Below are 27946 nucleotides of genomic sequence, written 5' to 3' on the forward strand. Positions count from 1 at the left end.
CTTTAGGGAAAACTACAGACCGAATTTCAAAGATGTAAGAAACTAGACAAATTGGGAACTATATACTATATATATATTAATGTGCTCATTAACAAGTGGCTGTTAGATGCCACGTGCTACAGATCTGCCATATGTAATCCTCAAACAGTCCTGAGAGGATCATGCCCATCCGACAGATAGAAACAGGCCCACAGAGTAACTTACCCAAGGCCCACAGCTAAAAAATGGAATTGGAACCTAGGTCCATGTGGCTCAAGGGCTCTATATCTCCCATGCAGTAATGCTGTTGTCAGCTGCCTGGATCCCTCAGTATTCTTGTCCTCAAGCTGGAAGTTTTCTCATGGTCCCAGGAAGGTCTTGCTGCCCACTGTCCAGTTTTTACTGAATGAATAATTGGCACATTTTTAAAAAAAAAAAAACTTGACTAATACATTAAACTTTTAAATATTTATATAAAACATTTCTATATTGGATACTTGTATAGAGAACAATTAGTAATTACAGTCTTAAGCCTATTTGGGTTGGACTTGTTCAGACTTGCCTTTCTTCAAGTATAATCTGCAAGATCTGATCTAGAAAGGAAATAGGATGTTCCTTACCCAAGGCCCACAGCTAAAAAATGGAATTGGAACCTAGGTCCATGTGGCTCAAGGGCTCTATATCTCCCATGCAGTAATGCTGTTGTCAGCTGCCTGGATCCCACAGTACTCTTGTCCTCAAGCTGTACTTGAACATCCTATTTCTCTGTTTGTAGCAACAGGACTAAAAAAGCCAGGTCAAAGAACAATTTGAAAACATGCGGTTTATCTTAACCTGAATGTTTTTGTAAGAAAAAAGCACAAACCCTGTAATCAGGCACATTTGGATCAAATCCTCTTATTAGTATAACTACCTTGTAAGCCTTTTGATAAGACAGAGGCAGAACTAAATGGGTAAACTTGATCCATATGTCTGGGGTGATGGTGGGTTGTAGGTGATCACTTCCCTTAGAAGTGCTAAATAAACAGAGAAGTTCTCTTCCATCCCAGGATTATAGGAGAATACCCGTAAGCCACTTGGCATCATCCCTGCCTGGCCCATGGTAAATGGTCAGTAAAATGTTAGCAAGTTATGATAAACTTACTAACAGTACCTTCTTTGATCAGTAAAACAATATGGCTGTTTTTCCATTTGAATCTGGATTTGAAAAGGGCTACCTAGACAAGGACGTTAAGGCCTATGGTGGTAAACCCCAAGGATACAGGAAACATGATCAGACTCCCACAACTCACTTCCTGCTGGAATCAGGGCTTATCCAACAACAGCTCCCCAGTTCCCTTATGTGGAGACAGGGTATAGAAGACCCGGCCAGCCTTGGGTTCAGGATCTACCACCGTCCGTTATTTCTGGGAGAAGGATCCTGTTCAGCCAGCTTCTGCCATTATTAAAAGCTCTTCCTCCTGTTCCAATATAGGGTTTGGCTTGGTTTCTTATTTCTCAATTTTGGCTTTAACCTAACTTCTGAACCTACTCCACCCCTTGGCTCCCATCCCTGTTGTAGAAAAAAGCAATCCCAGACCCAGTATTATGCCTACAACCAGACCTGCTGGACCCTTACTGAAACTTGCTTTTAAGCCACAACATACAAATTTCTTCCTGAAGCATGATTTATAGGAGTGTCCCGTTCATCTGTGGCAACGTTACACTTTACGAGTCACATTTTCTCATAGGTCAGCTCGTGGCCACACATGGTACAAGTCTTCCGGTACATATCCTCCTCTAGGCTTTCTTCTGGTCCATACTCATGCTGATGAGCAACTGTTTCCCTTTTCCACACGCTGCTTCTCACTGCTCGCCGTAATTCTAAGAAAATAAAAGCCAGTTTTTCAATGATGCTGTTCAGCTGAATCCCCAAATCCACCAGGGGTGTATGTATAAACCAAATAACGGTTTACGTTACTTTTATAACAAAATTGATTCTAATTTTTTTTTCAACGTTTATTTATTTTTGGGACAGAGAGAGACGGAGCATGAACGGGGGAGGGGCAGAGAGAGAGGGAGACACAGAATCGGAAACAGGCTCCAGGCTCTGAGCCATCAGCCCAGAGCCCGACGCGGGGCTCGAACCCACGGACCGCGAGATCGTGACCTGGCTGAAGTCGGACGCTTAACCGACTGCGCCACCCAGGCGCCCCACAAAATTGATTCTAGAACCATGGCAAGCTTGGCCTATGAAATTACTCCTCACTGTTGGGAGCCATGTGAAGTGGTTGATAGAGAAATGGGGTAAATGGGTTAGAGGGACAGCAAAACACAAAACTTCAGAAGATGAATAGAAACAAGATCATAAAAGAACGGGGTTTATTCAAGCAGCTAAGGAAAATGACGCCACAGCAGGTAAGGGGTGTGAGCTGGGACCACTCAGTACAAGGAGAACTTCAAAGTTCCATATGTTAGGAGCTACTTCTGTAAGAGGCAGATCAAGTTACGTCTGATAACTAGAAAGCCAAGAACTCTGTTGCTATGCTGGTGTCTCATCTCAGAAAAACTGCTTTTGCACCTGACCTGAAGGTCATTCAGTTCTTTATCCTATAAAATGAGAGCAATATTTTAGAAGAGGGACTGCCAATTACTGCATTCTTGTATCACCTAAATGTAAGAATCAGAGACAATTAAGAGCTGGAAAGAACCATAGTTTTTATTTTATTTCACTTTATTTTTTTGCAGGTAGGGAAAGAGAACAAAGATAGCATATGAATCCAAGTCCTTTATTCCAGTGTTTAGAATGTTTCCCACTGCATCGTGTGAAAACGTCATTTAAAAAAACTGCTGGGGGTGCCTGGGTGGCGCAGTCGGTTAAGCGTCCGACTTCAGCCAGGTCACGATCTCGCGGTCTGAGTTCAAGCCCCGCGTCGGGCTCTGGGCTGATGGCTCAGAGCCTGGAGCCTGTTTCCGATTCTGTGTGTCCCTCTCTCTCTGCCCCTCCCCTGTTCATGCTCTGTCTCTCTCTGTCCCAAAAATAAATAAACGTTGAAAAAAAAAATTTTTTTTTTAAATAAAAAAATAAAACTGCTGGATGCTTTGAAAGCAACTAAGCCAAATTACATTTTAAAAGTTCACACCGCATTACCTGAAGACACCAAATGCTTACTATTAACTGAAAATTAAGCTAGTAACTTCTCCGTTCCCAAATTAATAATAAGCAACACGGTTTACGTTACTCTGTTCTGACCAGTGATCCATCAAGCCCAGCACTGTTGTTGACAGGGCTACTACCTATCAAAGAGTAGGTTACACAATCTCAAGCATAAAAAATCACTGGACACCAAGTAATCACACATTTTCTTTAATCTCTTTCAGATTTATGATAAGCAGTATCTAAATACTTGCATCTTTGTAATTTGCCCTTCACTGCGTCAGAAGGATAAGCAAACACAGGACTATGTATCAGGCACTGTTCTAAGCACTGAATCTATAAACACAGTGAATCCTCCCAACCCTCTAAGATAAGTAAACTATCATCCCAGTTTCAACAGCTGAGAAAACTGAGGCCCAAAGAAGTTACATATGTTGTGCCTAAGGTCAAACCACTAGTCAATGGCAAAGGTGTCTTTGTGTTACTAACCACTAAAGCTGTGCTGCCTTTCACACCTCCAGGATGAGAAGCACTTTATCTCACACCATTATTGTCAAGCTTCTGTGTATACACCTCTAGACACTTTCCAAACTATGGGGAAAATTGTGTTCATCCAAACGATCTTTCTTCCTATATTCTCTCCCTCTGAAGAATGCAAATTTTTCTAGATGTATCTGGAATGCCCTATCCTTTTATTATTTTACCTTAGGACATTTTCTAAATACAAAGTGAAATCATGTGCCGACCAGCACAGATGCCTCCTGGCTTCAGATAATGACAGGAAGAGGTCTCCTGTTTGAATTCTAATAACTACTTTTCAACTTTGTTCTGATAAAAAGTATCCTACCTAGCCACTTTTCCTCTACTACTCCACTGAGAAAACACACTCTAAATCTGACCCAGTCTCAGTCACTACTCAGCTAACCTCTACCTGCTTTGAGCATTACATGAACTCCAGAAGATAAATAAGAAAAATATTTGCTTAATGCTAAAAGAATACTTACAACAAAATCTAGTTTACGGACCATAATTGGTCATAACTAAACACAGGTTTTTACTGACTTTACGGCTTTTTCTTCCCATCCTTCAGCTAGTCGATCAAGAACAATGACAAGAAATGAAGGTAAATCTTTAGTATTTACTAGACATTCCTGGAAAAATGAACTAGAAAGTAAGTACTAAAATACTGATACGTTTATCATTTTTTTGCCTTCTTTCACTTCCTGAGCAGCCATTCAGTGAAGCAAGGCAGGCAGGCATCTGTGGTAGGGCAGAGGGAGCCCAAGAAAGGGAAGGAGGATCTCCCTACAGTGGAGGCAGCACACAAACGGGTGTCAGTCAGATAACCACACTAAGGATAATGGGAATCAGGTTCTCACTGTCAGAGAAGGGAGTTACAAATAAGAAAACTAGAATGAACCCTAGAATTCTGGGTTAGAACTGGCTATAGCAGTGTGAACTCAGCGTGTTAATTTATAATATATATGGGCAGACATAAAAATATATTCACGTGTTTTGTGCTAGAAAGAAACCTTCAACAAATGATTAGACATGGCAAAAGGACACAGGAGCTAGCTTGAAGACTCCTACTGGCCCAAACCTGAGACAAATAAGGACAGGAATTCATGAATCCATATAATAATAAATAAATGGCAGAAGGAATGCTGTGGAATGTGGACTTCTGACTGGTTAACTGTGAAGAGAGCAGTGAAATTAGAAAACAATTTTTGCAAAGAGTATACTGAAGACTGCTTCAGGCAAGAACCATCCATGAATGGCTGCTAAATCTCCAAGGAGGTATTGAGAAGCAGGGTTATCTGTTTGCTCTTTTTTTTTTTTTTTTTTTGGCTTATCAAGGGCAGATGGACATCTGTCCCTAGATGTGCTGCTACCTATGTACTATCTCCAGCCTGAAATGCATAACCTGAATCTAACCATTGGGAAACATCAGAAAAGCCCCAAATGAAAAACATTTCTAAAAAGGCAAGGTGGGGAAGGGAACAGACTTCTTCAAAAATGTCTGAGAGGCTGTGGAAATATTCCATAATAAAGAAATTTAGAAAGACTTGGTACCTCAAGTCAATGCCTGATCCTAGACTGGATCCTGTACTATAATGAAAAACTACACAGGACATTACTGGGTAAACAAACAAAACTAGAATATGGATGACAGATTAGATCAAAATATCACTACTACACTTTGGTTTTGTAAGAGAACACTGCTATTTTTAGGAAACACACGCTGCAGTACTAGGGTAAAGGGTGATGATGTACAACCTACTCTTAAATGGTTCCAAAAAGAGTGTGTGTTGTGTGCACAGAGTACAGATGGCACATTAACAATGCGTCTGTTAATGTTTGTTTATTTTTGAGAGAGACAGAGTGTGAACAGGGGAGGGGCAGAGAGAGAGGGAGACACAGAATCTGAAGCAGGCTCCAGGCTCTGAGTTGTCAACATAGAGCCCGATGCAGGGCTCGAACTCACGAACCGTGAGATCATGACCTGAGCTAAAGTCAGACGCTTAACCGACTGAGCCACCCAGGTGCCCCAACAATATTATCAATCTGGGTAAAGGATACGTGGGTGTCCTTAACTATACTTTGCAATTTTATGGAAGTCTGAACTCCATTCCAAAATGAAACTTAAAAAGTCAGGAGCTAGCTGGAAGAGGCCAAATTTGAGACCATTTGAGCTTCAAAATGCATCAGTTATGGACTGTAACACTGATTTGAAAGTAAGAATCCATGAAGCCAACTGATACTAAAAAAAGGTCTTCTTCCCAAAGGAAGCCAAATAAGAATTACAGAAAGAATAACAGAAATAGAAAATCACCATTTATATCCACCCTAGTAACAACAAACACAGGCAAGAATCATCCCCGTTGTACCAAAACTTGAGTGAGACTTAAGGAATGGGGTGTTCCCGCAGTATGGGAGAGTCCAACCCAAAGATTTCCTACGAATTACAAAGGGGAAAGGGTACCTTGACAGTGGGGAAATCTAGCAGATGCCGCCTTAACCACGCAATCAAACGGAGTATCACTCTCTTAGAGAACTGGTCTAGCGTGTCTTCCGGATGTGACACACTCGGACACATCACCTAGGAAGCATTCCTTCCTAATTATTCCTAATAAATCTGAATAGAAGGACATTCTGCAAAACAGGTGGCGGACTCTTTAAAAATGTCAATGTCATGAAAGATAAAACAGGTGAGGACCTAAAAGAGTACACACAGGCATCACCCTTGACCACCCCTTTGTTCCAACAACTAAAATGCTGTGAAAGACACTAGAACAACTGGGGAAAGATTACATACTAGACAATAGCATTTTATGAATATTAAACTTACTGTGACACTGTTTTCAGTTACACAGAACGTCATGGTTTACAGGAGATAACATGCTGAAATATTAAAAACCACAATGTCTGCAAGAAAACTCTTAAATGGTTCAGCAGTGTGTGTGTGTTTGTGTGTGTAAACATATGTGGCAAAATGTCAACATCTGGTGAAATTAAAATGTTTTTAATTAAAGATTAATAAGTTTATGTTACTTCATTTAAGCAACTTAAAACTTAGGAAAGCAGAGGTCACCACCTACTGCTGAGTGAGAAGAGGGAGGCAGAAAGGTCAGAGCCTCCAAGAGTGGGAAAGATTCACTAGCCCTGGGGAGATCTAGGGAAACCTTGCGGGTGGGGAGGAGGAAACGTGCCACACAGCCCAGAAAGCCCAGCTGAGCAGAACAACACAGCGGGTTTCCGTGTTACAATCTCCTAGTCCCACCGGCCTAGAAGCTCACAGCACAGAAAGCTGTGGGCTACCTCTCTTGGACATTTACAAGTGTCTTGCTATGGATATCTTCAGAGACTGCTTATACTTTTTACCCAAAGAAGTTTTCCCTTAAATCCTTGTTTCAATGAAAAATTTAGTTTATACCACTCTAAAACTTATTTTATTTGGCTTAATATCTTAATTTTGTACAAGAGGCAGCATGTATTCGAAGAGGCCCAATGCTGCTTTTGAGGAACACGCACAACAGAACTAGCTGAAGGAGACCAAAGTTTCTGAACACTTGATAGGACGGCAGGAAGTTCTGACTCAGGGTGCTCCTTGTTAACTACAGGGAAAAAAATCACAAGGAAATGTCAAAATAACATGAAGCTTTGATCTTATCTTGTCCTCCATAAACTGAAGCAGAGTAACACGGAGTTGTGTCCTTCAAACTGCTGACAGAAGCCTGAAAATGGTCATACATATAACCACAGGTCCGGGATGTAAAATCTCCATTCACTTAGAAAGAGCCCCCAAATGGGCTTTTCTTACCCACCTCTTTTGGGGGGAAAGTGCATAGTAACAAACAATGAAGAATCACTTTCCATTTTTTAGAAGGCCAACCTCTGCCAGTACTAGGTAAGAAAAAACTTAAGGCTTTTCTTTAAAGCTACACTCCTCTCCACTTTATTTGTGGAGAGGCATGCAAGCCCAAAACATTCCGTGTATCTGCACCAACTGAAAGTTCTCATCTGATAGCAAAGCCAGCACGCAGGGCATTTTCTGAAATCCAGTTAAACTGAGCAGCAGTGACGCCATCATTTCTACTTATGCCTTCTTGGATTGGAGAGATCTATAACAATGTGAATTTGCTGACAATTCTTGTCTCTCACTTTGTCTGTATTTGTAAATACTTTATGCTATTTATACTTAAATTTCTTCTGTAGTAAGATCAATTCTTTCTCAAACTGCTAAAGTAGATCATATTCTAAAAGCAGGTAAATGTAATCTCTTACCTTTACATTAAGTAAGCTTTGTGTCAGCTTGTTTGTGGATCAAAACCAGAAGACCAAGAGGAACCAGGTTCCAATTTCTTTTCAACTAAAAGACTTTTAGACTTGCTTTTATTCCTCTCTGTTCTGAGCAAACTGCATGGTAAGGTCCTTGTTTCTAATCTCTACAGTGTCTACTCCACTCTCAGCCCTTTGTGGCCTAGTCAGGAGGACTGGAACATATTCACAAACCTCTAAAGTAAACCAACAAGAAGAAGCCATAATTAAAGAGGGTATCACGCTGACCTCTGCACATTAAACACCAGAAGACATGGACTAATGCTTATATAGTTGAGAGAGAACTCAGGTTTTCAAATGCAAAGGAAACAGAAGAACATTCTAAGATTTATAGGGACTTGGAAACTCTACCACTTCTGTAACCACTCAGAAAAAATTTCCTCAAAAAGGCATGCTTCATCCAGACAGGAAATGAACTGAATTAGAGAAACCAGTCTTAAGATGTCCAAGAAAAAATTCAGGGAAAATTCAAACTCTTCAAGGAAGAAGAAAATCCAGTTTTATCTGGTGATTAATGGCAGCAATTTGATACAGCCAATTATATTTAATACCTATGAAAATTATGTAAATCTCAAAAGAACTGTTCTATTCAAACTAATAGTTGATCTACAGGATTATCTTAATTTTTATAGCAAAAAGCATAAAACAGATGCCATCATCTTTTATTGTTGGTCAAATTAGAGAAATTTAGCCACCTTTAGAAGAAGACATCTTGACCAAACTACAGGAAATAGTATCTCAATAAAAACTACAGATAGCCCTCCTTTTTAAAGTATTTGATCACTCTGCAGGTCTAAGTTTCTAACTCCTTTATCCATATATTACTGTCTGTACCAAAACACCACCAGGAAAGTTGCTTAAAGAGGCAGTAGAGAAGGAAGAGTTGAGGTGACTGATTCAGGGTAGCTGTAGTAAAAACCCCAGGCTGATGTGTAACTAGTCTGTAATTCTGCCCTCCTCTTTCAAACCCAGTAAGAAGCCCTCTGTTACTGTACCCTTCAGGGCTCTCCTTGACACAGGAAGAAGGAAGGGCTAGAGTAAAGCATGAGGTAGAGCATAACCTAATAAAAGATGAAAAGGACTAAATTTAAAAGTCTTTCCAAAGCCTCTCAGTTGATTCTTGCAGGTATTTTCAATGGCTTGGTACAGCAGTGGCTAATTTGGGGAAGATTCTTCAATGAAATGCTTTTATATGGCACAGTTTGCAACAGGAAACTTCTAACAAAGTCATAAAAGTGTGCTTACCCTCTGATTCAGGAGCTGGTATTTTAAGTAACTAATTCACATAAAAATATAAATAGGGATGTTAAGAGGTTGTTTTAATTAGCTTCATAAAATTCCATTTTTATAAGAAATAATTTTAAAGGGTCTATGCATTGAAAAGAACTAAAAAACCAGACATTAAAACATCACTACTGATGGTCTCTGGGAATTAGAATACAAGTTCTTTGCAGTTTCCTAACTTTTCTGCACTGCACATGAATTAATCTTATGATGAAAAGAGAGGAAAACATATCCTCACGAAGAAACAAGGCAGGCTTATATTCAAAAATTTTTTGTTCTTTTTTAAGACATCTGAACTATCTTCCAAAACCTCTTCTAAATCCTAAATACATACAAAAGTATTTATTATGGCTAAGACCCTCATTTTAAATGGATCAATTCAGTATATGCAGAGCCCTGTAAATACATAGGATATGTGCTATCTATATACACCTGACACCACACTGGGACTCGACAATTACTGTATAAGGAACATTTATGCCTACTGTGTAAGACTCTCTCTAGGGATTCTGCGATACAGCAAACCATGCTCCTAGTGCTCCGGGAGCACCCCGTGCTCACCACTATCACAGTACTTATCATGCTCCAATATGATATTAAGTTTACTGGCCTTTCTCTTCTGACCAACTCTGACTCCAGCATTTATGTCAGCACAGTACCTGGAACATAGTTGACACTAATTCCTGGATGCACTGATGGACAGATGGATGACGACAGACTTACACACATATGCGTAACTGGATGGATGGACAAACAAATACGGAGATAGATGGACAAAGGAATGGATAGACAGATGTCTGGACAGAGGAATGAATGTACCAATGCAGACTTTCAGTTAGGAAAGCCTGGTTCCAGTCCCACCTCGCTAATAATGATGTAGTTAACAAGTCACTCTACCTTTCTAGGTCTTTTACTCACATATAAACAAAAAAGGATTAGACCCACTGACGCGAGAAGGCTCTTTCTAGCTACTAAATTAGATGACTAACACCGAGGCAGAATTTTTTCATTTTAAGCAATTAGAGAAGTTTGCTGGTGGATATCCTTGGTGTTTATAACCCTGTTAGTCATATTTAATTAAGACTGAACTGATACCATATCCTTGACCAGGGAGATATCCCTGATCCTCCCATTATTCCTACATAAAAACATAATTCACTTTAAGAGGAGGACTTACATGCTTTTTAGAACTGCAGTACTGTGAGGTTTGCACCGAGAGCCTCAAACACCTACTGGGGGCAAACTTTAAGTCTTTTTTTCTTTAATCTATGAAAAAACATACCAATCTACTGGTGACAGATCTTTAAACAAGAAGAACTTAGCTAAAGTCTTTTTGCAAGTCAGTAAAACACGGTCCTTCATGAGATAAATGTAGCCACTTACCTTTTACTTTCTTATCAAACTTTTTCTGTCTCATTTTTTCTCGGTTTTCTTGTCGAACTTCCTTTGCTTCTTCTAACGCTTCCTGACTGCCCCAAACTTCAAGAGACCGCTTCACAATCTACAACACAGAATCCATATTTAAATAAGCTGTCATTCAGAGTTGTTAAGTATTATAAAGTTTTAATGATTAAATCCGTGAGCACCAAAACATGATCTCACTCAAAGGCAATTTTACAAGTATTTGAATTTTTTTTAAGAGATTAAATAGTGCTTAGACGGGTGCCTGGGTGGCTCGGTCGGTTAAGTGTCCCATTCTTGATTTCAGCTTAGGTCATGATGTCACTGTTCATGACATTGAGCCCCATGTTGGGCTCTGCACTGACAGTGTGGAGCCTATTTGGGATTCTCCCTCTCTCTCTGCCCCTCCCCTCCTCGAGTGCACTCTCTCAAAATAAATAAACTTTAAAAAAATAGCACTTAGATTGCTGGTGGGAATGCAAACTGGTGCAGTCACCCTGGAAAACAGTATGGAGGTTCCTCAAAAAATTAAAAATAGAACTACCCTACAACCCAGCAATTGTACTACTAAGTATTTACCCAAGGGATACAGGTATGATGTTTCAAAGGGGCACATGCACCCCAATGTTTATAGCAGTGCTATCAATAATAGCTAAAGTAGGGAAAGAGCCCAAATATCCATCGATGGATGAATGGATAAAGAAGATGTGGTATATATATATACAATGGAGTATTACTCGGCAATCAAAAAGAATGAAATCTTGACATTTGCAACTACGTGGATGGAACTGGAGGGTATTATGCTAAGCGAAATTAGTCAATCAGAGAAAGACAAATATCATATGACTTCACTCATATGAGGACTTTAAGAGACAAAGCAGATGAACATAAGGGAAAAGAAGCAAAAATAATATAAAAACAGGGAGGGAGACAAAACATAAGAGACTCTTAAATATAGAGAACAAACAGACGGTTACTGGAGGGGTTGTGGGAGGGGGGATGGGCTAAATGGGTAAGGGGCACTAAGGAATCTACTCCTGCAATCATTGTTGCACCATATGCTAACTTGGATGTAAATTTAAAAATAAATAATTTTTTAAAAATTAGTGCTTAGAAACTCAATGATACTTCTATTTAAGCCTATAAAACCCTCAATAAATGTATGCTTAATTAGACCATAAATAGAAAAGCTGTCCTCTGACTATAATTATTTCTCGGATACATTGTTTTCACATAAATTCACAGAAGTACAAGTAGTTGGTGCATCTGATAAGTTTTGTCACACTCACCAAAAAACTTAGCCACAGCCATCTCAGTATGAGGTCACCTCCAAAAACCCTCCTACCACAGAGAACCCATAACTACTCCTTTCCTCCTCTTCAGTTCATTACAGTTTCCATCCACTTGACTAATTTCTGATCTTTAGAGTATCAACTTCTTTTTAAACTTTGGTACCTGAATGACCTAAAAGCCTTTATTCTTGTTTAAAAACTTTGCATTATAATATCTTTACTCTTTATAATATTTATTTACATTTAGGAGACTCACATACATACTAAGAATTATGCTTAGGCTCTCTCTCACAATAATGTTAAGGGGACCAAAATATCAATCAAGGTAGCCAAGCTCAAATTTCCTCTTAACATAATAAAGGGATATACTGGCATTTCCTAAATTCTAAAGCATCACATTTTCCACAATTTAATACCCCTGAAGATGCTGCAGCAGCAATCTGCTTTCTGGTACTTTAACAACTGAGTCAAAAGGCAATTCAGAAGAACTGGACTCTGAATGCAAAGAAGTTTAGGAATATCTTACCCGTACTTGCATTCTCCTATTTATGTATGCACAAGCATGACATATAGCAAAAAAATAAAATAAACTATACTAAGTCTGATGGCACTATTTCAGTAAGTGTAAAATAAAAGCCTCAAGTAATGAGAAAGCATTGGGTTGGCATTTTTTAATTGTTAATGGTACATAAAATAATAGTGAATCTTCTAATCAACAGTGTCTTAGGTTTAATAAAATTCAATAAATGATTGGTTTTACTATTTATTTATTTATTTATTTATTTATTTATTTATTTATTTATTTTAATCTTTAAGTAGGCTCCACAGCAACATGAAGCAACTCACGCCCTGAGATCAAGAGTTGCATGTACTACTGACTGAGTCAGCCAGGCACCCCTACAATGCAGCTTCTTAATTTTATTTGGAGATACTAGGATTTTCTAGTATTTTCCAATCAAACTGCTCTAAAGCAATGCCTCCCCGTATTTTTTTATATACTGGCACAAAAATATAACCTCTGTACCATTGTGGGATAGATACAGGAGGCTGCTAGTGACTCCTTATGGGTGTGGGTAACTATCTCTGCACACCTATACCACCATCACCACCACATGAGGAATTGAGAAGATCCACTGTGAGACACAGTAGAGTTACTTGGACACTTGACAGGGTTCCAGATGATTATTTCCCAAGTGGAGTTAGATCTTAGGCATTTGTGAAATTCCTGAAACTTTTTAAGAATTTCATTGGAGGGTGGGTGTGTAGGGAAATGGAGCCTAACCCTTAACTCCCAAGTTTTTTAGTTACCTAATTGTGCTAGTAACATTACTCCATAGTAATATATTTGCCCAAAGTACCACTCCAAAAAGTAAAATGTTATTAAATGTCATCACATATGACTGCAACTTGTAAGCAAAACAACAAAAGGAAAAGGATCTTTTTAACTGTAAGCAAAAACTAAACTAATTATCACTAGTTTATTGTTAAAACTTCACCTGATCGAGGGTTTAACATGAGTATAACTTATTAGAGACCTGCAATTTTAAGTAGAGTTTCATATCACCCCATTGTGAATGATGAGGATTCTTCTTCACAATGAATTTAAGAGCTGGTTCTCTTTTTTCTAAATCACAGTCTTTCAGAAGGTATTCTTGTTTGGCTTCTGTTTTAGTTATGAGCTTGTGTTTATCATCAGCATCTCTGAAAACAAATGAAGTCCAGTACTAAGTTAGCTACTTTAAATAAACTAAGTTTTCAAATAGTCCAACAACCTAGGGGCATGCATGCCTAAACATAAAAGTTTTTCCTTGGACTCTCACAGTCAAGTTAGCAGCATAAAAATTCTAACAGAAAAATACTTATTTGGAGAAGCTAGATTATATTAGCCATAGATCCAGGTCATTTAACACTCTAAGAATTTCTTTTCTACTTAAAGTCCCTCTTTTCCACAATGGATTTGAAATCTCTTAATATGAGTACAGTAAATATAATGGAGAACTAAGACTCAATGAGTAAGAAAATATAAATCAAAGCACAAAGTCAGGATGAGTGAGCTATAAGGAATATAAATATGCAAGGTCCAACTGTCCCAACACAGTTCAGTTTCCAGTTGGCTTTGAGCTTTTTCAAAGCCAAGGTAAAAATGGAGACATAGTCAATTACATAGTTCTTCTCATTTATTTTTTCTCCACATACATGCCAGATACATGGAAGGTACTAGGTACAGGTACTAGGAATACAGCAAAGAAGAAAACAAAGCCTTTTTTTCATGAAGCTCCCATTCTGGTTAGGAGAAGACAATCAATAAGCAAACATCATGACAGATAAAAGTGCTATAAAGGAACATAAAGCATGGCAAGGGAAAAGAAATTTTCTGGTAGACTGGGTAATCAAAGAAGGCCACTGATGAGAGGGCATTTGAGGAGGGCCCTTAAAAAGTTAGAGAACATCAAGGGGTGCCTGGGTGGCTCAGTTAAAGTGTCCGACTTCGGCTCAGGTCATAATCTCATGGCTCCTGAGTTCAAGCCCCGTGTCGGGCTCTGTGCTGACAGCTCAGAGCTTGGAGCCTGCTTCAGATTCTGTGTGTGTGTCTCTCCCCCTCTCTCTCTCCCAAAAAATAAACAAACATTAAAAAAATAAAAAGAGAACATCCTATTTGAAAAGCTGGAGAAAGAACATCCTAACCAGAGAGAACAGAAGCTCTAGGGCAGGAATGTGCTTTGCAATGAGCCGGTGTGACCAGAAGGCTTAAAGGGAGGGAAGAAGGTGAGGAACGATGGGAGATCAAGTTAAAGACAGGCAGGGGCCCTGTAAGCAGCGGTGAGACCATTCTATTCCAGATGGATTAAGAACCGTTGACAAGTTGTAACTAAAACATCTACATAGAAGAGGCCAATGGTGCAAAGTGGGGGACACAGGCCAGTTAGAAGACCACCAGTGCGGTGCTCCAGGCAAGGGCTGATGGTGGCCTCAGCTGAGGTAGAAGTGGGTGAGGGGGTAAGGGGATAAACTGAGTGAGGATATGGAATGAACAACAGAGCCAAATGGATTTGGAATAAACACTGGATAAGCAGAGATACGGTAAATAAAACTGGCCTTCACTGAAATGAGGTACAGATCAGGTAGGGGAGACTCAACATTAGATATAACTTTATGAAAGCTAAATAATTTGGAAGTTTAAGCTAAAGGAGGTGACAGGTAAACAACACTGTACTAAAATTAAAATCTTCAAAAATTTTGAAAGGAAACAGAATGGAGGGCTGTGTTCCTAATTACTTTGAAGTTTAAAAATATCTTTTTTCCAGACTACTTTCCACAACTTTCTTTAAAGTGATACATCAATTTCTCATGGAAATAAGATTATGCGTGGTAATTTTGTTCCCAAAAGCTATCCGTACTTGAAACAGTGACAATACTGCGGACCTTAACCACTGTGTGTCAATGGGAAGAGACTTTATATTGTTTGTAATTCCAACAGGAGCCAAACATTTCCAGTCACAGATCCAATCACAAGACCAGAAACATCTCTATCTTCTCAGGATTCTATCTTCTCAAGATCCTACACAGCAACAAGTCAATGGGGATGACTCCTGATGGCTGCAGCAGGGACTCAGAAAGGGCAAGTCCTCCAGGCAGGTGAGCAAAAGGTCTAGGGCAGCAGGTCCAAGAAGTGGGACCAGGGAACAGATAAGAGGGCTAAGTAAGACTCCAAGGTAGGGTCTTAAGGCATGAAAGACACCAACACAGGATGCGGCTGGGGTAAACAGCAGGGACAAAACCATGTGGAATGAGAAGGATTATCCTGGGGTGACAGAAGAAGAGGACAGCAGCTAGGAAAAGAAGAAAACGGATGAGAGAAGAATGTGAGTTTTCCTCATGTCTTCTCCCCCTGCCCATTCAGGAGAGTAAAGCATGCATGGAAGGGGGTGCTCTGAGAGTGCCAGGGGAGTGGCTGGAGACGCTTCACTCCCTTCCTCTCACTGAAGGCCCCAGTCCTCTGACCAGTATGTCTACACACACTGGGGTAAGCACAGGGGACCCTTAGCAGCTGGGGGAAGAGAGAGGTTAGGAACCTGCTACTGAGAGATGGTAAAGACCCACCAGGCCCACAGAAAGGAGAGGACATATCTATGGCTGAATCAGGGCCATCCTTCCTGTTTATGCGACACATCATAACTTTCACAAGCACGGGCTTCCGTATTTCTTTAGCAAGATGGAAGTCACAGAAATTTTAGGAAACACCCAAAACAAAAGTCATAATTACTAAGAAAATGTTAAATCCAAATGGCTCTAATTATTGATTTGCCCTAAAGCTGCATGCAAACATTAAATTTTAGCAACTGAGAACACTGTCTGAAGTAAGTACCTGCAGTTGTCACAAGTTGCCAAATCAAAGTGGTTCATAAGGTAAGAATCCATAAATTCTTTACCGCATTCTTCACATATCGCATAATCAAATTCCATAACAGGTCCTAAAGAAAGGAAGGTTAATTCTTTAAGTGTCCTTTTTTATAACAGAACAATAGATTTTCCCCTATCTTAAATTTATCAGTATGTACTTTATAACTGATGCAAATACATTTACCTAAAAGACAAAACATGATTAGGTAATCTTATACTTACCTTAAAATTGTAAGGAAAAAACTATCAATTCATCAAGTATTTTTGAACACAAAACCTATGTGTGAGGTACTTGTATCAGTTTCATATTGCTGCTTGTAACAAATTACCACAAATTCACTGACTGAAAACAACACAAGTTTATTATGTTACAGATCTGAAGTTTGTGGGTCTGACACAGGTCTCAGTGGGCTAAAGTCAAGGTGTATGCAGGGCTGCATTCCTTTCCGGAAGTTTTAGGGGACAATCTATTACCTGCCATTTCCAGCTTCTAGAAGCTGCCTGCCTTCCTTGACCCATGACTTCCTTCCTCCATCTTCAAAGCTGGAAGTAGCAGTTTCTCACACCACTCTGGCTTCTTCCATAATCACATCTCCCTGTGACTCTCTCCTGTCTTTTTTTTTTTTTTTTAACGTTTATTTATTTTTGAGACAGAGAGAGACAGAGCATGAACAGGGGAAGGGCAGAGAGAGAGGGAGACACAGAATCGGAAACAGGCTCCAGGCTCTGAGCTGTCAGCACAGAGCCTGACGCGGGGCTCGAACCCACAGACCGTGAGATCATGACCTGAGCCGAAGTCGGACGCTTAACCGACTGAGCCACCCAGGCGCCCCTCTCTCCTGTCTTTTACTTTTAAGTATCTCTGTGAGTATACCGGGCCCATCTGGATAATAGAGAATAATCTCCCACATCTCAAGGTCTTTAACCTTAATAATATCTGCAAATTCCTTTTTGATACAGAAGGTAACATATCATGGGTTCCAGGGTGATTAGACGGTGGACATCTGTGGGGACCCTATCTGGCCTACCACCATACTTCTGAGAGAAAGGTTAGTCCCAGACTCGAAGGGAGGGGAGGGAGCTGCTTAGACAGGAAGATGGGCACTAACACATAACATGGGGAAAGCAGCAAAGAGCAAGTTAACACTAGAAGAGACAACACAGGATTCACTTTCAAATGGGAAACTTTTTCTCTCCCTCCATTCCACCCGGCCCCCAACACCACCATGAACAGAGCAAATGCATTGATCTCAACCACAAGACTGTAAACTTGAGGGTAAAGATTATATTTGGCTATCTACCCTCAATTCCCAGCACAGAAACTACACTAGGTAAACCTCAGTTTTTTTTAAGGACTTCAAACACCTAGCTAGGGATCTTTATCCTATACAATTGGTTCTCTTCAGGATGATTGCCACTGCCAAGCCCCAGCTCTAAGAACCACCACAACTCCCAATAGGAAGAGTTATCATTTGTTGCCATTTGTTCACAATTTGTTCAATATATTCCTACCACTGCCTTCCCTTACCTACTCCCAATACCACAAAGTCAGTTAATATTCTACCATCCCTCAATTCCACTAATCTCCAAACTCCAACAAAAATATCACTCTTCCTTTGGGGCGCCTGGGTGGCACAGTCCGTTAAGCGTCCGACTTCAGCCAGGTCACGATCTCGCAGTCCGTGAGTTCGAGCCCCGCGTCGGGCTCTGGGCTGATGGCTCAGAGTCTGGAGCCTGTTTCCGATTCTGTGTCTCCCTCTCTCTCTGCCCCTCCCCCATTCATGCTCTGTCTCTCTCTGTCCCCCCAAAAAAATAAACGTTGAAAAAAAAAAAAATTAAAAAAAAAATATCACTCTTCCTTGTAAAATATTAGAGGGACATAGCTATAGACAAAAGGAAAAGCTAAAATATAGTCAAAATGATATCTTCAAAAAACTGATTACAGAACATGTTAGAATGGAGATAAACTGCAGTCAGAAATACCAATTAGGAGGCTACTGCATAGCATTACTAATCAAAAGCCATAAAAGGTGCAGATATTTTCCTAATTTTAAAAACTCTTTATAATGAAAAGTTTTAAATTACATAATGATTTTTCAATTCCATCAATCCCTTTAAATCTGCCATGTGGAAACTGGCAGTCAACTGTATGCAAGATCCTTCCCCACTGGCCATTCATTTATTCATGTATTTATTATTGGTATAGACTCATGGATTCCTGTATTTTCCAATGGTATATAATTTATTAGTGTCCTTAATTACTTTGGTGCTCAATTTATCTCAGATGTGGCCAGCAGGAGCCCCTTCAAGCTGGCTCTTATGTCCCTGTAACATACCTCTATTACTTTTTGAATACTTATATATTACTGGCATTACAAAATGCCCCAAACTCACCTGGTAGCCATCCTGCCCCAACCCTAGAATCAGCTATTTCTCTGAAGGGCCCTGGTTCCTGTTAGTGGGGGAACAGTATCGGAATCTAAGATCGGGACACCAGGTATGCTCATTGCTACTGGGCTATCTTCACTTCAAGTCCCTTTCTGTGGACAGAGCTAACACATGCACATGTGTGTATACAACCCCCCCCCCCCCCGCAACACACACATATCTTTTTGAGGTGTAAGTGCTATATTGTATGAGTTTCACATGTCCAACATAATGATTCAATATTTATACATATATTGTGAAATTATCACAATAAGTCTAACATCTGTTGCCATAGTTACAAAAATTTCTCTTATGAGAACTTTTAAGATCTAGTCTCCTAGCAACTTTTAAATGTGCAGTACAGTACTATTAACTAGTTGCCATGCTGTACATTACATCTTCATGACTTATTCTGTAACTAAAAGTCTGTACCTTTAGATCCCCTTCACCCCCACTTTCCCCTATCATCTTCTTGGTTATTCTGACGAACCTCTGTTCTAGATTATAAAAGCATTTGACAGGCTTTGCTTTATAGGCAAATGACTCAAATAATTTTGATTTTCTCAGCTATGCTGAGGGTCTTTAAAATTAACAAAGAAAACGTGATAGAAAATATTAATCATTCTCCCTGTTTTCTTCTACCCACACAGGTCAGCCACATCAAGTTGTGCCAGCCCCCTTATGCAAAGGCATCTGGCCAAGGGGGCAAACAGGGGCCAAAATGCAGCCCATGACCACTTTTTAAGCCATGAACCTTGGCCCAAACTAAGCCCAGAGAATGAGGGCCTTTTCTAATTGGCCTCCCAAAGGAGACACTATTGAAGGAAGTAACGGAGAAGACATGATGGCCAGCTGACCCATGAGCCAGACCTGGGCAATTAGAGACTCCTCACTCCCTACCCTGTTCTTGGAATGCACATTCTGCCCATCAATCCCACAGTGGGAGCTGTTCCAAGGACAAAGCCTTGGGAGAGTAAGTGTCATTGAGGCCACCTGACCTGAATATGTGACTGAACCCAGTTAAGGCCTCTATATAAACTGTTAAGATTTGGCAGGTGGGTGCAGAGATCTGCTTGTCTTGCAGCCACCCAAGACAAGCCTTATAAGTTCCCTTGCTAATTAACACTGCCACTTACCAATCTGGAGTGGTCTCTTTCTTTGGTCTCTCTTGCCGTCTGTGCACCAGACCAGTTTGCAAACCAACACACACTTTCCCTAACTTCCACAGATTCCTTACCAAAGTTCTTATTACAAGCAGCAGCATACCAAGCAATGCCACATGCATACCTTAGTTAAGCAGGAAGGCACTACAATAGGTTATCAATAAATATTTGTTGTGTGATCTGTTAAATAAAAGCATAGGCTTTACAGCTCACAGTTGATTCCAAAATCTACAGAAAAAAGTTACAATGAGTCTTCATATCCATAAAAGCATAGAGACTTTCAAGATCTTTCATTCAATGCCTTCCCTCCTCATACAGGGCTTTTCTAAAACATCCTGGTCAGGTGGTCTTTTAATCTCTGAACCCCTCCAATGCTTTGCTATTTAGAGGCAGCAATTTACATAGTTAGAAAGTTTTTCCATTTCAGAGTCACCATAAGGCTCACATGCTCTATGTGCCAACATTCTGTAAGTGCAAAGTGCTAAGTATATGTAAGGCACTCCTTCATTATACTCTCTCACCATACTGTAATCGTCACCCACTGTTCCAAGTTCTGCCCTCCAAAGCAAATCACAGTGTGAGCTCTCTTCCACAATGGGGCACTTCTTGCATTTGCAGGCAGTTAGAAGTGTTCCTAAGTTAAACCTAACCAGTTTGACAACTGTTCCTCACGTGTCAATTTGAAGACTTCTGTTTTGACCCCCCTGTTGTGGACACTATACACGTGTCAACATCCCTCTTAAATATGGCACCCAAACTGAACAAATATTTTAATCCTTCAAGTCTCAGCTTCTGAAACGAGTTTAGGCACACATAGAATAGGACAAGACTATTTACCAATCTTGGTGAATACATAACATTTCTGTTGCCACAGCTAAAACTAGAATGCATTTTTTTTAAGTCTATTTATTTATTTTGGTAGAGAGAAAGAGAACCAGTGGGGGAGGGGCAGAGAGAGGGAGACGGAGGATCCAAAGCAGGTTCTGCCCTGAGAGCAGAGAGCCTGATGCAAGGCTCAAACTCACGAATCATAAAATCATGACCTCAGCCAAAGTTGGACACTTAACCAACTGAGCCACCCAGGTGCCCCTAGAATGGGTTTTTTAAGCCTCACCAAGATAAATATATACAGATACATATCCCATTTTTTTTCCTTCAAACAAACAAAAGAAAGAATGTCCTAAATTGTATCTCTTGGGTTCTAGCCCCTTATTTCAGCCTATCTAGATAACTGAGTATTCGACCAGTGAATATATTGGCTATCCTGGCCTATCATAAAACAAACCTAAGTATACAAACCCCAAGTTAAATTAATCATTGCTAAATCTGTTTAATTTTTAATCTACCAGCAAAACTGCCAAACTTTGTCACTCTTATAAAGCTAACCTGCTCACTGATTATAAGAAGGTATTATTTAACATCAGTTTGCAAAGAATTATGCATGTAACTCAAAATGACCAATCTAGATACCAACTTTCTGGAAATACACTTTACCTGGTTGATGGACAACTTTTCCAATTGTACATTGTTCCTCTTCTTCCTCTTCTAGAATGAAGCCTCCTCCTGTGTCGGTGATCTTTGGGGCTGCTTTTACATTAGCCACGCCTATAAAAAGTAAGTAAAAGTGGTCAATGATTTAACTAGGAAAGCCCTTAAGTTCCCTTGTGCATAAACAGGAACTTTCTTTAAATTTAATAGATATCAAACAAGACAAGGATGTCCACTATTAACACTTCTACTCAACGTTATACTGAAGGGCCCAGCTAGCAGAAGATGATAAGAAAATAAAACAGGCATAAAGGTTGGAAAGGAGTAAAACAGTCTGTATATTCTACATACATAATCACATCATCTGTGGATAAAGACTGATCTATGACATATGCCATGAAAAAGACGGAGAAGAACTTGCTTAGAATGTGGTGCTAAAGGTCTGGGGAAACAGCAAGGTGGGGCAGCGGAGAAATTGGGCTTTGTCTTGGCATGACTGAGCACCTGCTCAAGTGATGGTCCTGACTACTCCAGCTGGAGTAGTCTTTTTCATGGCCTATGTCACAGCTCAGTCGGAAAATGAAAATTGTACGGTACACTGAAATAAAAGTACTGCAAAGATAAAAAATCTCAGCACCAAACCTAACTCTTGAAGCACAACGGGTTGTATACCACGTTACAGCACAGTTCAGTTCTTGGGTCAGTACCTGGGAAACCTTACAGAATATTCATTCTACCTTGCTTTCCATGACCAAAAGTTTTATACCAGCTTATTGTTCTATTACACACCCGGGTTCCACAGCCATTTAGTACAGATCTACAAACCTTTACAGAATCACAAATATTAACGCAAATGCACAACTTTTTGTCCCGACTCCAGAACGTCTCAAGTTGAGAAACTAATAAAAAAAGTACTAGAAAACAGAAAGGATGAAACCAGAACCATTAAAAGTGGCTGGAATTTGCAGATTCAGGGTCAGTATAAATATAAAGACATGCTGCCAGCCCCAGACTCTTGGCGTTCTTCCTTACTTCTGGCTGATGAAAAGGGCTCTACATGTGCTCACCTACTCATACAGTATGGGACGTGGCTTTAGGAACATGTGTATTTCGTGTTACAGAGGTGGTCCTAAAGAAGTGCATGTCAACCAAACTATATTTTCAATCCCTAGGGAAGATTATTACTTGGCTCCAGTGGAAAATTACACCACAGCAACGTACATACATAGATGACAGACACGCAGTTAAGGGCTGCCCTAAGCAAGGGGGGAAGATAACATTTAGACATAATAACAGCCTTTCTTCTTAAAATTGAGAGATGGCTGCATAGAAGAGGCAGTCGGTGGCAAGGAAAGGCCCTGAACCCGGTATCATATAACCTCAATTCTAGTCCCGATTAACCTGTTGGACTTGATCCTATGAACCCCAGCAGATCCCTTTCCTTTCCTGGTCCTCAGTTACCACCTCAGTAAAATACCAGTACCAAACCCTGCCCTAATTATTTTCCAAGTTAACAGAATCAAATTAGCTAACTTGAAAGGTGTGAAGCACAACAAGCGCTACTCTTGAGAGCCCCACGAAGGCAGGAGCTCACCACCTCTCTTGGTGCCCCAGCACGTAGCAAGCACGGTGCCGGGTCCAGAATATGTACTCAATCGCCCTTTGTTGAGTTGATGAATTCGGGAACGGTGCAGAATTATTCCTGCAATGGGTTACAAGTCTAAAAGCTTTATACGAGGACTACCGCTGGGACTGCTAGAGGCACAGCAGGAAGAGAGCAGAAAGGGAAAGCTGAGGCGCCCACCGACACTGGCTGGTACCTCCCGACGGCGAGAGCGGCCGCATCCCCAAGCTAAAGACCGCAGCTGGGCCGCCCAGGTGCAGTGAGGAAAGCCTGGGGTCCAGCGCGGACCCGCCGGCGGTCTCGCACAGCCGGCTTTGACACGGCCCGCCGAGCGGACTCCCGGGACTGCGGAAGGACAGGAGCACAGACAAGGGGGCAGCCGACGCCACGCCCAGGACTTGGTACCCGGCCCGCCAGAGGGAAGGGGCAGCGCCGCCAGGGCCCAAACCTCCGGTAGCCGCAGCCGCCGTCGCCGGGTAGGGCCGGGCGGCCAGCCGGGCCTGGCGCAGCATCAGCGCCCGCTGCCGCTTCCGCTCTATGCTCGCCCGCACCGATGCAGGGAGCTCCGCCGGCTGTTCGGAAGGCGCCGGCTCCGGCGAAGGTCCCCCAACCGCCGCCATCTCCACGCTCCCCAAAGGGCCGAGGATCTAGCCCCGCGCAAGCGCATCAGCGGGCCGAAGCCTGCCCACAGCCCCGCCGGGACGCCCGCACCGCCTCCGCGTTGACTTCACCATACAACCTCCGAGGAGAGCGCCTGCGCACTTTGAGGAGGAGGGGACGAAAGGCAGGGGCGGTGGGCGGGGTCTGCGCCTGCGCTGGGGAAACCGCTTGCTGGTCACCTGGGAGGACTCAGGCCGAGGTCAATTTTCAGTACCCGGTAGTCTTTTTTTTTTTTTTTTTTTTTTTTTTATTTTAACTTGTTTTATTTTTTATTTTTTTAAATTTACATCCAAATTAGCATATAGTGCAACAATGATTTCAGGAGTAGATTCCTTACTGCTCCTTACCCATTTAGCCCATCCCCCCTTCCACAACCCTTCTTGTAACCCTCAGTTTGTTCTCCATATTTGTGAGTCTCTTCTGTTTTGTCCCCCTCCCTGTTTTTATATTATTTTTGTTCCCTTCCCTTATGTTCATCTGGTTTGTCTCTTAAAGTCCTCATATGAGTGAAGTCATATGATTTTTGTCTTTCTCTGACTAATTTCACTTAGCATAATACCCTCCAGTTCCATCCACGTAGTTGCAAATGGCAAGATTTCATTCTTTTTGATTGTCGAGTAATACTCCATTGTATAGATATACCACATCTTCTTTATCCATTCATCCATCGATGGACATTTGGGCTCTTTCCATACTTTGGCTATTGTTGATAGTGCTGCTATAAACATGGGGGTGCATGTGTCCCTTCGAAACAGCACACCTGTATCCCTTGGATAAATGCCTAGTAGTACAATTGCTGGGTGTAGGGTAGTTCTATTTTTAGTTTTTTGAGGAACCTCAAACTTCCAGAGTGGCTGCACCAGCTTGCATTCCCATCAGTACCCGGTCATCTTTAAAATAATAGTTCGCTTGGTGGTTCTGAATAGGGGCTTTGGAGTCAGATCTGGGTTAAGTTCTAGCTCTGACATTTACCACTGTGTGACCTTAGTGAACAAGTTATTTAACCTCAGTTCAGTTTCTTCAGTAGTCAAACAAGGATAATTATGGAACACTCGCTGGGTTGTTGGAAAGATCAGATGTAAGGATTTTCGGCACAATGCCTGGCATATGGAAAGCTTCCAAAAATAAGGGCAGCTAGTAGTAATAGTAGTGCCAGTCAAGAAAGACCAATAGACGATTCATCTGACTGTACTTTGAAAGCATGGCCTAGGGGACAGAGTCTTAGATTTGATATGAGAAACCCCTGGGTTCAAACTCTCACCTGCTGTTTGACATGAGGCAAATGCAGCACCTGGTACCAAAGCTGGTATGCATAAACTTGGCTACCTTTTCCATGGAATATTACTTCAGTGAGGGTGAGGTTCCACCAGGTAAACAAGGGGTTTGGATTTGGCCCAAATCCTGACTTTCCAAAAGTGAGTGGTAAATGGAGCATTTTGCAAGAAACATTGCATGCATTTCCAAAAATGTATGCTTTTTTATTACAAATGAAATTTAATTGAAACCAGAAAACATTATGTTCTAATTACTGCATATACCATTTAGGACTAGTTTTCAGAACAACCTGGCATACTGAGGTTTCACACTAGAATTCAATGGTTAAAATTCAATAGTTAAAATTTGAACAGCACAACCTAGTGGTTCTAATCTATTGAACATATATATATTCAATATATATTTTCTAATCTATTGAACATATATATATTCAATATAGATATTCTTATTTATTGAATATATATATATATATATATATATATATATATATACACACACACCCACACACACACACACATATATAAGCTGGAGAACATCATAAAAACCAGATAAATGCTCAGATCTTCTGGTTGAACTGGAGATCAAGACCTCAAGGAATCCCTGTTCCCTTTCCCCTCAGATCCCTTTCTCTCCCTATACATTGACCTTGTCCAGGTGACAAAATCTTAAATTCCATATAACATCAAAAGCATAAACAACAAAAAAAAATTAGATAAATTGGCCTTCATCAAAATGTAAAACTTTTGTACATCAAAGAACACCATCAAGAAAATGAAAAGATAACTCACAGAACAGTAGAAAATATTTGCAAACCATATATCTGAAAAGGTCTAGTATCCAGAATATATAAAGAACTTCTATAACTCTATAACAAAAAGGCAAAGAACCCAGTTTTTAAATAAGCAAAGGACTTAAAGAGACATTTTCCTAAAGACAATATACAAATGGCCAACAAGCACATGAAAAGATACTCATCACTAATCATTAGGGAAATGCAAATCAAAAGCACAGTGAGAGGCACCTGAGTGGCTCAGTTAAGCATCTGACTTCGGCTCAGGTCATGATCTCACGGTTCCTGGGTTCGAGCCCCTCATCGGGCTCAGTGCTGACAGCTCAGAGCCTGCAGCCTGCTTCAGATTCTGTCTCCCTCGCTCTCTGCCCCTCCCCCACTCACACTCTGTCTCTCTCTCTCTCTCTTTCTCTCTCTCAAAAATAAATAAACATTAAAAAAAAAAGCACAATGAGATACCACTTCACCACCTCTGGGATGACTAGAATTAAGAAAAAAGACAGAAAGTAACAAGTATTGACAAGAATGTGGAGAAATTGGAGCACTTATACATTATTGGTGGGAATGTAAAATGCTGTTATGGACAATAGATTGACTAGTCAAAAAGTTAAACATAGAATTACCATATGAGGGGCTCCTGAGTGGCTCAGTCGGTTAAACATCCAAGCTCTTGATTTCAGCTCAGGTCGTGATCTCATAGCTCATGAGATCAAGCCCCATGTTGGGTTCTACGCTGACAGCAGGGAGCCTACTTGGGATTTTCTCTTTCCTTCTCTCTCTGCCCCTCCTTCGCTTGTGTTCATGTTCTCCCTCTCACTCTCTCTCAAAATAAATAAGTAAACTTAAAAAAAAATTTTTTTAAAGAATTACCACATGAGTCAGCAATTCCACTTATCCTGCTTTATGTAATGTTCTCCAGCTTAACCATATATATAATCAATTAAAACCACTAGCTTGTGCTGCTCAAATTTTAAACATTGAATACTAGCGTGAAACCTCCATGTGCCAGATTGTTCTAACAAAACTCTATACCCCAGCAATTCCATGTGCCCAAAAGAATTGAAACACAATTTCTTGTGTTCATAAACTTGCACCTAGTGTTCATAGCAGGACTCTTCAGAGTAATCAAAAGGTTAAACGTCCTCGAATATCCACCAAATGATGAAAGCATAAACAAAATGTGATGTGCCAATACAAAGGAATATTATTCAGCCAGAGAAGAGAGTAGTGATACATGCTACAACATGGATGTACCTTGAAAACATTATGCATTCCTTTTATATGAAACATTCAGAATGAGCAAACTCATAGTGACAGAAAGCAGATTAGTGGCTGCCAGGGGCTGAGCGGAGAGGGGACAGGAGAGTGGCGGCTTAATAAGTATGAGGTTTCCTTTTGGGATAATGAAATGTTCCAGGAACTAGCTAGTGGTGACAGTTGCACAATGTTGTGAATGTACTCCATGTTACTAATGGACTGGAGTGTCAAGTCCCCTCTTAAAGGGGGCAGCTACGACTCCAGCTCCTGCGGGTAGTTGCCAAGACAGAATTTGGGCCCACAGTTGCCAGACTGTCCAATGCTTCAAGGAAAATAACTGCTTCTCAAATTTTTATGTACCTATAAGTCACTTGGTGATCTTGCTAAGATGCAGATTCTGATTCAGTAGGTCTACATGGGACCTGAGAATGTGTAGGGGCTGTAGCTCCACAAGCCACACTTTGAAGAGTGAGGGTCCAGCTCAGAAGTCCTCAAATCTGGGTGCACACTGGAAGCACCTGGGGAGTTTACTTAACAGTGATCCTTAGGCTCCACCCCCAGAAATTCTGACGTCATGGGTCAGGGCCCTATAACTCTAATAGGTGGCAAACTTCGAATGCCAACACCCTAGATGACCCTCTGGACTTTACACAGCTCCAAGAGCCTCTCGGGCTAGGCAGTATTTCTGGAGAACAAGGTAACTGTTCTCTCCCAAGGCAACCTTTTGAGAATTACTAGCCCCTAAAACCTCCTCCCCAACAAAGCATTCCAAACTTGAAGGATGTGGACCATAGTTCAGATGCTGTACGGGTATTTTGTAACTCTTGACAACCTATTGGATTTCCTTTTACCAGCAACTCCCTCTTCTTTGGCGTCCTGACCTTTGTTAGCAAGTTTCATGTAATTGGGTCTGACTTGTTAGCTGATGCC

At 40.8% G+C, this 27946-nt stretch overlaps 1 protein-coding gene across 4 annotated transcripts; it reads right to left on the reverse strand.

The window, feature by feature from the left end:
• Positions 1–432: 432 nt before the first annotated feature.
• Positions 433–23789, reverse strand: XPA (XPA, DNA damage recognition and repair factor). Of its 4 annotated transcripts, none has more exons than XR_006295172.1 (7): positions 23483–23789; positions 21417–21527; positions 16298–16403; positions 13467–13632; positions 10622–10739; positions 7901–8130; positions 1738–1842 (listed from the first exon to the last, which is right to left on the reverse strand). XR_006295172.1 is itself a non-coding variant. In XM_043567468.1 (6 exons), the coding sequence occupies exons 1-6, from the start codon at positions 23652–23654 to the stop codon at positions 1694–1696; spliced, it is 822 nt and encodes a 273-aa protein (XP_043423403.1). In that variant the 5' UTR covers positions 23655–23789; the 3' UTR covers positions 433–1693. The 4 variants fall into 4 exon arrangements, 2 of the variants coding, with proteins under 2 accessions (XP_043423403.1, XP_043423402.1); XR_006295171.1 differs by lacking the exon at positions 1738–1842 and adding an exon at positions 7047–7230; XM_043567468.1 differs by lacking the exon at positions 7901–8130 and having other exon boundaries at positions 433–1842.
• Between the last annotated feature and the right edge of the window lie 4157 nt (positions 23790–27946).

This window comes from Prionailurus bengalensis, chromosome D4, assembly GCF_016509475.1.
Source record: "Prionailurus bengalensis isolate Pbe53 chromosome D4, Fcat_Pben_1.1_paternal_pri, whole genome shotgun sequence".
NCBI classification, from domain to species: domain Eukaryota; kingdom Metazoa; phylum Chordata; class Mammalia; order Carnivora; family Felidae; genus Prionailurus; species Prionailurus bengalensis.

Coding starts and splice junctions, on each gene's coding strand:
- XPA (XM_043567467.1), bottom strand. CDS start 23,654: ATGGCGGCGGTTGGGGGACCTTCGCCGGAGCCGGCGCCTTCCGAACAG. Junction 10,740..13,466: donor AACTCTACTTAAAATTGCAG/GTCTCTAATAAG, acceptor TCTGTGTTGTAG/ATTGTGAAGCGGTCTCTTGA. Junction 7,231..10,621: donor GTTTGATAAGAAAGTAAAAG/GTAAGTGGCTAC, acceptor TTTTCCCTGTAG/TTAACAAGGAGCACCCTGAG.